This window comes from Etheostoma spectabile, chromosome 17 (assembly GCF_008692095.1).
Source record: "Etheostoma spectabile isolate EspeVRDwgs_2016 chromosome 17, UIUC_Espe_1.0, whole genome shotgun sequence".
NCBI classification, from domain to species: Eukaryota; Metazoa; Chordata; class Actinopteri; order Perciformes; family Percidae; genus Etheostoma; species Etheostoma spectabile.
Window position 1 is genome coordinate 5,533,839 of NC_045749.1, and position 14,135 is coordinate 5,547,973.

General features: G+C 40.2%; 1 protein-coding gene and 1 long non-coding RNA gene across 4 annotated transcripts in view; one reads left to right on the forward strand and one right to left on the reverse strand.

The window, feature by feature from the left end:
* Positions 1 to 117: 117 nt before the first annotated feature.
* Positions 118 to 14,135, forward strand: part of mrps5 (mitochondrial ribosomal protein S5) — a 24,866-nt gene continuing 10,848 nt past the window's right edge. For both annotated transcript variants that reach the window (XM_032541371.1, XM_032541372.1), the window contains exons 1-6: positions 118 to 223; positions 2,840 to 2,992; positions 3,333 to 3,458; positions 4,162 to 4,275; positions 6,592 to 6,711; positions 10,454 to 10,488. In XM_032541371.1, coding sequence (XP_032397262.1) covers positions 175 to 223; positions 2,840 to 2,992; positions 3,333 to 3,458; positions 4,162 to 4,275; positions 6,592 to 6,711; positions 10,454 to 10,488 — 597 coding nt within the window. In that variant the 5' untranslated portion in view covers positions 118 to 174. The remainder of the gene's footprint in view (positions 224 to 2,839; positions 2,993 to 3,332; positions 3,459 to 4,161; positions 4,276 to 6,591; positions 6,712 to 10,453; positions 10,489 to 14,135) is intronic.
* LOC116705300 (uncharacterized) overlaps positions 4,906 to 14,135 on the reverse strand; it is a 10,057-nt gene continuing 827 nt past the window's right edge. The window contains exons 2-3 of one of the 2 annotated variants that reach the window (XR_004335898.1): positions 8,676 to 8,680; positions 4,906 to 4,993 (exon numbers count right to left, since the gene is read on the reverse strand). This is a non-coding gene — a long non-coding RNA (uncharacterized LOC116705300). Of the gene's footprint in view, positions 4,994 to 8,675; positions 8,681 to 12,161; positions 12,172 to 14,135 lie in introns of both variants that reach the window. The other variant, XR_004335897.1, reaches the window with a different exon arrangement.

Consider the following 14,135-nt stretch of genomic DNA (forward strand, 5'->3'; position numbering starts at 1 on the left):
ATATATATATATATATATGTAGAAGAGATATATCTTCATAACACATAAAATGTGAACATTACAAACAAAGAAAAGCCAGATTCAGTAACCCCAGTTCTTCTGCATTTTTCTATTTTTCAACAGGCACAGTTCAGGCGCCTTTTTGTCCTCTGAAGGACCCTTCATAATTCCAACATGGCGGCGTCCATACGTGTGTGCTGTGCCCTCCGCATCACACTCGGAGGTGAATTATTTCTCTTTCTTTTATCCCCGACTGATTATTTCAAACATCTCAGTGTATATATCAGAGCACATTCACTGTATTCATGTTTAGATGGTGACTACGTGGTTATGGTCGGTTCTTTTTACGTCACTGGCCCGGGACAAGCCTGTCGGTGCTGTCATACAACGGCACGTCCAGAAAATAACCTTTAATTTAATTGCAGTCAGAAAATATGTATTGCATGCGGTTAAGAATTAACATGAAGGTGTTTACATTTTAGACTTTTACGTAAAAATTGATTAAACTCGCTGTCATTGTGTCTGTTAAGGTTGAACGTTGCTCCCGTGTGTTCACGTTAGTGCTCTCTAATCGTTATTTAATGAGTAGTTCAACGTCATTAAATGTTAATGTCAGCAATGAAATTAATGCATTTTTTATCAGGCTTTATTGTACTGTGTTAATGAGGGGGAAATTGTGGGGACCAAATGAGAGATGGCAAAAGTACTCACTTCCCGTACTCAAGTAGAAGTACAGATACTTTTGTTAAAAATACTATGGTAAAAGTAGAAGTACTGATTTAACATCGTTACTCAAGTCAAAGTAACAAAGCACAGGCTTGGCAATTTACTTAAAGTATAAAAGTAAAAGTAGCGTCGCGAATGACGAAGTTACCTGGACCAGACACACGTTTCTAGTGCAAGCTGAGAAACTTCAGTGGACATGGAAATAAGGCTCTTTATATGCCATTGCCTACATTTTAAATGGATGTCTGCCAAAAGGCCTGAAACATCACATTCATGTTAATTCTCACAGAGACTGGGACTCCAGGTTAAAATGATTCTGACTGAGTAGCAAGATATTAATTAAATTGTGATTCTGTGAGAAATCCCAGATCCAGTTTCTCTTTTTTAATCTTTCCCCTAACATTTAAAGGAATCTACATGTAAGTGCTCAGATATGGCTTCCGGAAAGAAAGTAAAGGATGAAATATTACTTAACAGACATTAATTAAGAAGTTCCCCGTACGTTTAGAGCTACGCAGCACATTCCCCAGGAGCCATTCTTGATGCCTACTATCTCAAACATGTCTCTCAGATAAGGCCCAAGATGATTAGGAATGTCTTGCTGCTTGTCTGCAATAAGAACGGTAACTCCACTGAAATTATTTGGAACTAGAGTAACGAGCCAATTTTGTAAAATGTAAGAAGTACAAAGTGCAGATATTCGTGTTAAAATGTAAGGAGTAAAAGTAAAAAGTCGGCACAAAAATAAATAATAAAGTAAAGTAAAAATATCTGAGAAGTCTACTAAAGTACTCAGTAAGAAAGTACTTCCCATGTCTACTGGGAGGTGACTGATTATGCTTAGCTTGTGTTTTTTTTTTAATTAACCCTTGTGTTCCCTGTTAATTCCTGTCGACCATGCGCTTGTTGTCCTCCCAGCAACATCAAAGTATTGACAGAAATAACCCAGTACTGAGTGGTATTGAAACTTCTTCAATCAATTGATACCTGCTTTTGATCCTTTTTTGTATCTAGATCTTCGAAATGTTACTATTTGTATGATTTTACTCGTAACCAATTACTACTTGATTATTCGTTTTAATGCAAAGTGTGATTGGCCAGCCACGGCAGCTGCTAGTGGTGGAGTTTTTTTTACCTAACTTAATGCCTCTTTTCACATGATGGCTATTGAATAAAGGAGAAAAAAAGTTAAAAAATTATAATAATAATAATAAATAATAAAATTAAGTACGCTATCAGTATAATCACTTTAAGGGTTCTGATACTGGTGTTATAATTTTCTAAACAATGTCCAGTACCACAATATATTTGTAGCGAGCTACGTGGAAGAAGTCATAAGTCAGAGCTACTGAAATCCGAAGTAGTCCATTCTCTTTCTACACACACTCGATACACAGAGGGCATCAACCTACCATAGTGTCTCGGTCAAGGTAACCCAACAGATGTAAATAAACATGGACACTAAATCAAGACTAAAACTCGTAAATACATAACAAAAACACCAAGAGAACATCAAGTACACACTTAAACTAGGACAGGAACCGTTAATAACATTGTCCCATGATCCTATGCACTGCAGTTATCGTGATATCAACTGCAATAAACACACGGCAAAAGGCTGCGACACATTGCGAAAGACACTCAGAGATTTGATGTGAGTTTAAAGAACATATCAGTGGGAAATTGCACTTTGAAAGGATGTTTTAGTGTTGCCCTTTTATATTCTATGTACAATTTGTTCAAAAAAAAAGAGTATTGTATTTTTTTCCTTTTTATTTAACAAGCAATATGTTGTATTTCAGCAGAATACTGAAGGCAGCAGAAACGCAGAACTGAGTATAGTTTAATATCTGTATTTATTGCGTGTAATATTATATTATTATTATTATTATTATTATATTGTTATAATTATTGTTATTGTGATATTTAACAATGTTATCGCGTATTGCAAATGTCCCTATACGGTGCAGCCCTAGCACCAAGCCCTAGTCAGCATGATGCGTGATTTAACAGTCTTTAATTTGTCATTTTTCCAGTTGAAGTACTATTAAATTGGCTAAGCCTGATGCTTGCCGTTGTGAGAGTGTATTCATAGCTGCGATGTCTCTCTCAGGTGCAGCACCACTCCGTACTGTAGGGGGAGTAGTTCAGGTATCCCAGCTGGCGAGTCGAGCTTCAGCTGCCTCTCTCCAAAGAACCCCCGCACTTCCACTGTTCCCTGCAGCAGCATGGCAGCAAACCAGACATGGCAGCTTCTTCAACAAGTGTAAGTACACGGAAAGATTCTTTTCAAAATTCCTTGTCCCCATGTTCAACCAATAACAACATAATTATTGGCCCAAAGTGACCCAGTATCCTTTATCCGTTTTTATTTTATACAATAACGCAATTGTGAGCTGTGTTCCAGTGATAATTGGCTGTTGCAAGGTTTGGGTGGTTGGATGGATATCATTTTTTTCATACAGATAAAATGGAGAACATATAGAAGCGTGTGTGTGTGTGTGTGTGTGTGTGTGTGTGTGTGTGTGTGTGTGTGTGTGTGTGTGTGTGTGTGTGTGTGTGTGTGTGTGTGTGTGTGTGTGTGTGTGTGTGTGTGTTTTTTACAGTGACGGCTGAGGAGTTGTGGAGAGGTGTGTTGGCGGAGTCAGGTGCCGGAGCCAGGAAGGGCAGAGGGAAGAGAACTAAACGCAAAGTTAAGAGAGACCTGAACCGAGGACAGAACATCGGAGAAGGTGAGACATAGTCTCTCTCTTTGTCCGTCTGCCAACTGTCTCTCTTCTCTGCAGGGTCTTTTTCTTTCCCACTTTCTTGAGTGCAGTTCAGAAATTGGACACTCACAACATCTAATTTCTCAGAAATCTTCCTGGAGGTCTGTGCTACACCTTCCAAATATATATAAATACGGTATATGCTGCTGGACACAACACACTAGAAAATGTCCTTACTTGAAGTTGACTGATTTATAAAACCGCTATACCTTCATTCTCTCTGCTGTCTTTTTTTTTCTGTTTTAACTATCAGTCCTCATTCAGTCTCTGTGTCACAGTCTTGTCAGTGTGTCTCTTCTCTCCTTCATTTTCACTTTAACTAAATCTTTCATGATCCCTACTCATCTGTCTGCTGTGGTAGAAGTCTTTAAAGAAGATTTCTTCAATGTATTTGTATATGCATCTCAGTTCAAAAGAGTGACGTGATGCTGCTTGTTGTTGTCGTCTTGCAAACAGTAGCTGTTAACGAAAACTAAGCTTGTGAGACTTGCTGGACTTTGATTAAGCAAAGCAGGTTTTAATCTTTAATCTCTCTTCAAACACAGTTTCTGAAAGCCGCAGACACCCTGAACACAAGTACCCCTGTTCATTTTTTGTTATTCGCAACTCTCTGAGTTTGTTTTTTTTGTCCTCTTTTCCTCTCTCCTTCTATGTCTTTAACCACCAGGTCGAGGTGGTTTTCTGTGGCCTGGTCTGAACGCTCCAGTCCTGAAGGATGGGAATCTGCAGAGCATGAGTCGAAGAGGCGAGAGTGAGCAGCAGGAGGTTCGAGCTGAACTAGGTACAGAGACAGAATGCACTGAACACGTTCAAACACAGACAGAATAACAATTTCTTTGATAATCACAAGTAATGTAGATACCAGGACTAAGTAAAAGTAAAGGCAAATAATAGAACACCTAGAAAATTCAGAAAATGACATCCCTTTACTGTAATGCAGCCTCAAAACCAGGAAGAGACACCACTTATGCTATAATACGATTTCCAAACTTTTTAGCCAATATCTAGTCTCATGTCATAATATCGATGTATTGCCCGGCCCTAGCTTGTAGTCTTCTTCTTCTCTGCCTTTGATGGCACATTGCGACATCTCTTGGTGGTTACCTCCACTTGTTGATCAGCGGTGAGGATGTCAGGCACACATGCATCACTGCTAGGTCAAAGAAACTTGTTTGACTTCCTCAAAGTCTTCTGGGTTCCACAACAGGAATTCATCCGTCCATGACTAAAACATTGAAGAATGGAATAAGATAAATTAGTAAATATTATAGTGTTAGTGTCTTAGTAATAAACAGATTAAAATTAAATTAAATTAAAATTATTAAAATTAAATTAAATTAAAATTAACAGAAAATACACGTTCTACTGTATGTATAATGCTGTGAAGTCATGTAGCCAGGGTGCCATTTGTGATCATGCACAACCAAACAAAACATGCAATAATTAAATCCCCCTTTCAATACCATGGATATAGTGCCACTCGGCCAGCCATGCCCAAACTTATTCATAAACTTTGATGTTTAATGAAAAATATTCTCAAAATAAAATGGCACAAACATGGTGTCAACATAAAACACAGCGCTTTCAAATTGGAGAGCAGAGATCACTTTCAGCAAATAGAAAATACTTTTACCCAGTTTGTTTGTTCCTCTGTAATGTCTAATCCAAACCACAATCTTTTTCCTAAAGTAGTCAAAGCAGAATTTACATAGAAACATGGTCTATATATATATATATATATACACACACACACACACACACACACACACACACACACACACACACACACACACACACACACACACACACACACACACACACACACACACACACAGAGTACAGGCCAAAAGTTTGGACACACCTTTTCATTGAATGCATTTTCTTTATTTTCATGACTATTTACATTGTAGATTTTCAATTAAGGCATCAAAACTATGAATAAACACATGTGGAATTATGTACTTAACAAAAAAGTGTGAAATCACTCTTAAAAAGGTTTTAGATTTTAGATTCTTCAAAGTAGCCCCCTTTTGCTTTTTTGATAGCGCTGCAAACCCTTGGTGTTCTCTCATTGAGCCTCATGAGGTAGTCACCTGAAATAGTTTCCCTTCACAGGTGGGCCTTGTCAGGGTTAATTAGTGGAGTTTCTTGCCTTATTAATGGAGTTGGGACCATCAGTTGTGTTGTGCAAAAGTCAGGTTGATACACAACCGACAGCCCTATTGGACAACTGTTAGAATTCATATTATGGCAAGAACCAATCAGCTAAGTAAAGAGAAATGATGGCCATCATTACTTTAACAAATGAAGGTCACTTAGTCCGGAAAATTGCGAAAACTTTAAATGTGTCCCCAAGTGCAGTCACAAAAAAACGTCAAGCTCTACAAGAAAACTGATAAATAAGCCCAAGCCAGACCTTTTGAACAAAAAATTATACATGTGCACTCATACATTTATGCACACACTGGTGACTATTGGCAAGAAGGTGAAACGTGTCACTTATGTGCTAGTCTATATCTACAGCGTTCCATTTCCAGGATTGTTCAGGTGCCGCCGGAAATTTCTGCCGGGTTTTACTCTTTTCGGCCTGATGTCCGTTACCTTCCTCTTTCTTTCAGTTGGAATTCTAAACTCCGGTGGATTTCCCAGGACTATGGCTAGCTGCTCCTCAGATTCCTGCAGGGTAAATCCAGACAGCTAGCTAGACCATCTGTCCAATCTGAGTTTTCTGTCGCACAAAAGAACAACTTTTGAACGTACATATTCCACCAAAACAAGTTTCTTCCAGAGGCTATTTTGCAGCGGCACCGTAGCTCTGTCCGGCGCTTACCACTGTCCCTGACGATTGTGATTGGTTTAAAGAAATGCTAATAAACCAGAGCATGTTTTTCTCCCTTACTTTTGAGAAACACAAACACCCACAGCACCACTGGTGTGAGATACCAATTTGTCTCCACTGTGATTAATTAGACAGTTAATTAGACAGCGACAAATGGCACCTTTTGGTGTTGATAATGCGCTGCTGCTTGAAGTCAGTGGTGGTCTCTGTGTGCTCTCATGCTTCAGTACTAAATGTGTCGGTTGTGTCTTTCTGCAGTGCGTCAGAGGGATGAGTGGGAAAGGAGGAGGAAGATGAAGGTGAAGAGGGAAAGAGGATGGACGGGAAGCTCTTGGGGGGGCATCAGCCTGGGCCCCCCTGACCCTGGACCCAACGGAGGTAAACTGAGATGCAAACGCTCCCATGGTGTACAAACATGTTAACTAAGTGTGTGTAAGTCTGTGTCTGTGTGTGTCTGGTTCTGTGTGTTTGCAACATTTAAGCCAGATTTATATATCTCGGTCAAGCTGTAAACGGCTGTAGTGACAGAAAAAGAATAGATGGATGAAGCAGTAGAGGAATAATAGGGGTTTAGGCTGCCCTGAGAGTGAGAAAGAGAGTGGCAGTTTAGTATGGTGGCCCATTAGGACTGATGAAGATGGGAATGTGACTAGTGTCAAGTAGGACAGTTTCCTAATTTAGAAAGACATCTACTTCTCTGTTTCTCCTAAATTCTTTTCTCTGTCACACTTTCTGTTTCTTTCTCTATCTCAGGCTTCTCTCTCTCTCTCTCACTACACTATCTCATTATTTTCTTTTATTACTAGTACGACCCAAAGTAGTCTAGGGGAGGAGGAATCAAACAGTTTAAAACAATAAATCCGGGACAGAAAACAAACAGTAAATAAGGTAATTTTATTGTGTCCGTACAACACAAGGCAACTAAAACAATCTCCAAAAGGAAGACGAATATGGGCACTTTATCACAGGTTGATTCAGAGCAGATCACACAGCAGCTCCCAGCACTTCTCTGCCCACTCTCTGCTGGCTTCCACAAAAGCCTCACCCCAGCACCCAGCCATGCTGCCCTCTGTTAAACGCTGATCAGCTGATCAGCCCCAGCTGCGGGCCTGTCCTCAGCAGCACACACCTGCAGAGAATCACACACTAGCAGACAATACACATAATACAACACGGCATGTTGCAATTACCCTCAACTCTTTGCCCTCTTCCTTCTTTGTCCCTCCCTTTCAATCTATTTTATAATTCTTTCCGCTTTCCTTTCAGTGTTACACTCAGTCTACCTCATCTTCTATCTGTCAACCTATTCTGTCAGACCTGTTGTCTTTTCTGTCTTCTCTGTTCTTGGACAAGAACCCTAAATTACCATACTGTTCCTCTGCCATCTTTCAGATGCCATGCATGGCAACATTAGATACAGAAAAGAGCGTAGGCTATAGAAGAGGTGTGTCTCCTTCAGCTATCTCACTACTTTCTAGACATCTTAGCATAAAAACTACTTGTAACCTCTCAGGATTTTACAAAAAGCCTCAACATAATATTTTCATGGCCTGATAAGAACATGTGATTTCAGGTGCTGCCTGGGCCCTAGTAGGGAGGCACGGGAAATTCTAGGTTAATCTAAAATTTAGTTAAACTAGGCCAATCTAACAAGATTTCAGTCTGCAGTCAGCAACAAAAAAAAATGAATGTTAGGGCTGTAACGATATGCAATTTGAAGCCAAAATCACGACACTCAGCTCTACGAACCTGTGTCACGGAGTGAGAAGGCGGAATCTGGACACACCCCTTCCAGTAGTGGTGGGCGATACTGCAAAATTTGGTATCGATCCGATACCAAATAAATATGGGTCCGTATTGCCGATACCGATACCAATACGATACTTTTACTAAAAAAATACTTTTGTGTAGGGGAGAGCATTTCATTTTTGAGGTGAATGAATGATCAATTCTTTAGGCAATATTTTTTTATTAATGTATTGAAGTGCACAAAATTATTAGTTATTAGGCACTGTAGAATGAATACAGCGAGTCGCTGCTCTGCGCGTGTCAGTGAGTCACGTGACGACACAACAACGAATACAGCAGAGGAGCAGGAGGGGGAGGAGGAGCAATGTGGGCCAAGATGTGAAAGCGGCGTTTGCTCAGGAAGGTGGAAGACACAAGCAAAGTATAGTGAACGTAGAGGAGAAATATCTAAATTTAAATATCGATTCAATTACAGTTGTATCGATCAAATAACAATCCAGCCGTTGCATCGATACTATCGATATTTAGATCGATCCGCCCACCCCTACCTTCCAGCTCCCAGAGTTATCCTTCCTGTCCAGATCCAATGCTACCACATCTTTAAAATACTATTAGTATTAGTCCTTTTGGTGCTTTGGCCCCATTTTGTCTGGGGCCCCAGTACCGCTAAGGGAGGTGTAACGTTACGAATGGTTGCTGTTCTGACTCGGGTGCCTGGACCTGTTTCTCCGACGATTCAGTAAACTGCCGTTAGCGTCCTTAGCACCGGAGTTAAGAGGCCGGGCTGGCTGCTAGCTGGCTGGGGGCTGAGTGTGGTTGTGTCCCCGGGCTGGGGCAGTAATGATAGTGGATGGTTGCTAGCTGGCTGGGGGCTGAGTGTGGATGTGTGCCCGGGCCGGGGCAGTAATGATAGTGGATGGCTGCTAGCTGGCTGGGGGCTGACTGTGGATGTGTCCCCGGATGTTGTCAGCTCTCATCCCGACTGAGGCCTTGCAGCGCCGGAAGACTGAGGCAAACAGACGGCTAGCTAAATTACCATTAGATTACTCGTCTATCTTTTACAGTTAACGTTGCTGATGAATTTGTGCTAGCCCAAAGTTGTGAACTGTGGTTCAAACAATCATACTAAAACTAACTGAGCATGTGAAAAAAAAGAATTGACGTTTGTATCAAATTGTGGGTCAAAAATTGTGATATAAACAGAATCCTGGGTTTGGTGTATCGTTACAGCCCTACTGACGGTGATTCAAAAAGTAATACTCACTATGGACATTTTGACTCATGGTAGCAAGAAAATCGGGTGTCATGTGGTAGAAAAATATAGTCCGGTCTGCTGTAACAGCAGAGTTTAAATAAGGACTTTGGGTTGAAGGTGGAATGTAATGTTGTAAACAATGTAAAGTCTCTCAAGGTGCAGCTCCAGTCTAATCAACTTTTCATTCCAAACCCTGAGGAACACTGTGTTAATTCCACCTGATTCACTGACGGAGCTCCTGGCCTCCAATTCCCAGCCGTATTACCTGTTTAGATCTTGGTCATTGCTGTCCAAATTAAGTTTATACCATTTACCTCAAACTGCTGACAGTTGAGGGACGAGTCTCCGTAGTCGCAAAGCACAATTTCTTGCTCATGCTCCCTGTCCTTGAATTGAATCTCTTATTTGCGCTTCGTTTGCTCGTTTCTTTCGCATCCTCCTTTGCTTTCTTTTTTTTTCTTCATTTACTTTTGATATTTCCATTCTCTTGTCCCTATGCTAACAAGCCCTTACACCATTACATTCCTCTCTCTCTCTCTCTTTCTCTCTCTCTTTCTTTTTCTTTCTTTAAAGTACAACAATTTTCTTTTATACACACTCTGTCTGTTGCTCTCACTCAAACACAAATTCACACCGGGCCCAGTTACTGCGATGTGCAGAGAGCTGTAACTAGGTTGCTGGTCTCTGATTAGGTTTAGTTTCTCACAGATGGTGAGCTAATGCCCCAGCTGAGGTAGGTGTGTGTGTGTGTGTGTGTGTGTGTGTGTGTGTGTGTGTGTGTGTGTGGGGTGGTTGTGTGTGTGTGTGTGTGATTTGTGTGTGTGCAGTGTGCGCGTGTTTTCTCTCCTGTGAGCCTTTAAGTCAACTCTCTTTTGTTTCTTGTTAATTGGTTAGAAGTGAACAGGCTGCTGTTTGTATGTAATATCCTTCAGAGGTCACCAACAATGAAAAGTGTCAACACTGTCAGCTGCTGCAAGGGCTTCTGGGTATTTGTTACGCTTGTAGGAGCCTGGTTTAATCTGTTTTGTGTGTGTGTGTGTGTGTGTGTGTGTGTGTGTGTGTGTATAAAAGCTTTTGTTTTTGTTATTTAAACTTGTTCATATCCCCCCCCCACAGAAACCTATGAGGACTTTGATTCACGTGTTATTGAGGTGAGTGTCTTACCAGTCAGTGTTGTTCTTAATTATTCCTAATTATTAAGTTATAAGTTCACACAATAAACTAGACGGCTACATTGAAACGGCTACGTTGAAAACTGTTCCAAATATTAAGAAAGCAGCACTGAATTGTGAATAAAAACAGTATCATGTTGCTCACAAACATATTTAAAGTATCATGAAATTGTCATATTAGTTAACTTTTAATTGAGTGAACAGTTTCAATTAAAACCTTTCACTTAATTTTGACAGAAAACTATTTTGTAAGCATACAATAGGGAACTCTTTCTGGCCACTTGAACTGAACTTTATTAGCAGCGGAGACAACAACACAGCGTTGACATACGATCACAAGCAGCTCAACAATGAGCTGAACCCCGGGGGGGGCGTGGATGGATGATCGGCTCTTGTCGAATAAGTCTTTTGCAGCCCGGGAGCAGCTGGCAGCCCGGCCGTCGAGAGTCACTGCTCTAACTAAATGAGACTTTTTCGGAATAATGATGGCGAAAGCCTCGGAGGGGGAAACTGTTTTTAGGGAAATCCAGTGTGGCATGTACATATAGATGGTGTTGGAGGCACATTTTGCTGAGAAAACCTAGTTGCAGTTGAGCACTGCATTTCATGTCATTTTTGCAGCTGCAGTGTGGGGAGATAAGATGGAATCATTTTTTTTGTTTTGACACTTGGTAGTTTGGGATTCTCCATTTCAGGAAAATAAAAATCTTGTTTTGAAAGCAGACAACTCACCTCCAGCTTTTACTAAAATATAGAGCAGTGCTGAAAAAAGTGTGCATGCTTCTTTCCAAACACTGTGGCCGAGTACGCAAACTAACAACCGTCCAGTCTTGAGCCCACATCCCTGACCCACTCAAACCGTCGGGCTGCTTCCCCTAACTGGAAAAGATTAAATACTGCTGTATGGACAGACCCAGTTCATTTAGTCGTGCTGTATTTTACCTTCAATCAATTAGCCCTAATGGACCATCCTCACTAAACTAATGGGGGTAATGCCGCAAGGTCACACACACACACACACACACACACACACACTCGGGCATACACACAGACATATAGCAGTTCTCTGTGCCCCACACACACATTAACTTGCACAGAGACACGCTCGCAAGTCAAATACACATTCTGTACGTAGACTTTCTGTCTCACACACACACTTGTAGGAAATCAATTTCAGTATCACTCTGCTATGTATACCTGGACATTAAAGGTCAGATTACATTTAACATTTCCTTTGATCATACACACTGTTTTCCTTGTCTTTGTCTCTTGTTTTTTTTTTTTATATCAATGACCATAGTGTGTGTGTGTGTGTGTGTGGTGTGTGTGGTGTGTGTGTGTGTTGTGTGTGTGGGTGTGTGTGTATTGTGTGGTTGTGTACGTCTTTTTTATCTTTTATTTGCATCTGTTTATTCCATATACAGTATCAGAGTCTGTCTGTCTGTCTGTCTGTCTGTCTGTCTGACTGACTGTCTGACATTGATAGTCTTCCCCAGCCCTCCTGCCTGCATAAATAAGAGTGGTGTCACAGACATTAGGCTTCCCCCTTGAAACTAACTAATTCTTTTATGATGCCATCTCCCTCTATAAATATATGGTGTGTGTGTTGTGTGTAACTGGGTGTGTGCGTGTGGATCTGCCTGTGTGTACACCACTATAAATCTAGGCCTAATGAAATGAAAAAGGCTTACTGGAATAAAAGGCTTGTCTCCCAAGGACGAAAATGCCGGCATGCCATTAGAGAGAGAGAGAGAGAGAGAGAGTAAGAGAGAGAGTGTCAAAAGAAAGTAAAAAGAGAGGAGAATGCTAAGCAGTGGAGACTGATACAAGGTGCCATGTGTCATTAACCGTAACAATAAGTCATTAACTGCAGAAGTCAGCTATTCTACCTTATATATAGTCTAGAATTAATAAAATGCATTAAATCATTAAATCTTAAATCACTAAAAATAAAGTAAATGAAATGTCTTTTTTTTTTTATCTGAACAGACATTTGATGCCATCTTTTGTTACTTGACAGTTCTTTATGCTCTTTATACAGACATAGTTTCCATATAGTCCACATATTGAGGTTTAATAACCAGCTTTAAAATATATATTTAAAATATCTTAATATATAAAATGAATCCTATCCACTGTATTGTCTCTAATGTTTACTTCTAAGAACTTGGGGTACCCAAACGATTATTACACATTCTATGAGACGTGTGAGAATTATATTCTCAATACAAGGTCTCATGTATTATCAACCCTGACTATATTAAAAAAGTTAATGATTTCATATTTTTATGTATAAAGCTCAGTGTGGCTCTCACGTCGCCTATAAATCCAGCTTTACGGTCCAAAAATGCCGGTTAATTCAAGAGTAGAATACAGAGAAACGTTAAATGAAAAACAAGCATGCTAATGTGTGATTTAACCCAATAACATCCAAAAATGTCCAAGCTGAATCTGTGTGTCCCTGGCACAGTCTCGTTAAGAATTACAATCAGTTGGACCTTCGAGAGATGGAAAAAGGGAGCGAGGGACGACAGAGAGAAGAGGTAACGGTAAAGAAAAGAATGGAAGGAGAGTTAGTACAACGGAGAGAAAAGTAATGTTCATGGCCTCTCTCCAGGTACAGCATCCACTTGGACAGGCCTGGGGATTTCATTAACTAAGATGGAACATTGTCAGTGTTGGAACAGGGTTCTTTCCTTTTTTTTCTCTCTCCCTCTCTCTGAAGTCAACAACCTTGAAAGTTGTGCTTAAAGTAAACAGACAGCCGGATGGATGACGGCAACTTTGGGAAAACTTTCAATTGGATTAAACGATATGCTCTAACAGCCAAGCGGAGCTCACCTAGACACAGACATTTCATATCTTAAGTGAAATTCCCATAAGGGGCATTACTACAGCCTAAGTTTTACTTTGTTAAAAGCATTACCTATGTTATGTATATGTGATAGACTGTTGAACGTTCACATTATATATATATATATATATATATATATACTTGCTAACGTTTGGTCGTGACGTCGGCTTAGTATTGCTAAAGTTTTCCCCGTGGGGAGGAGGGCCACATCATAACGGCCACCAAAAAAACTCAGCAAAGATTGTTCTTGCTCGGGCTTTAACTTCTGAATATTCTGCAGTGTTGCCACAACAGACCGAATGGCTTTTTAAACCCAGAAGACATACTGAAGGAAAATAGAAATTGAGCAGAAGTACGTAGGAGGGCGGAGCCAGGCTAGGTTTCCTGAGCCAACATAACGATTACAGTTTGTCTTTAACACCAACACATTTTAGCTCTTCCTTTTAATAATACACTATGACAGTGGGTCAGAGATCTTGTGCGTGTAAGGTCATTTCTAAACAATTCAGAATTGTCGAAAAACCATAAAGTGAAATCAAACTGATTATTTATTTAATAATTCATTGGAGTTGTCTAATTTTGCAATCTGTGGGTCAGCAGGATTTCTCAAAAACTTCTTGTCTGACTTATTTTGACGTAATCAGAGATTTCAACCTATTCTATAATTATCAATATTTAGGCGTAGCTTTGAAATGACACAGAGACTTGATTCCTAATCCTAAAAGTAGATTTGCAGAAGTTCAGATCTCACTGCTCATCAGATTTCTAGAAT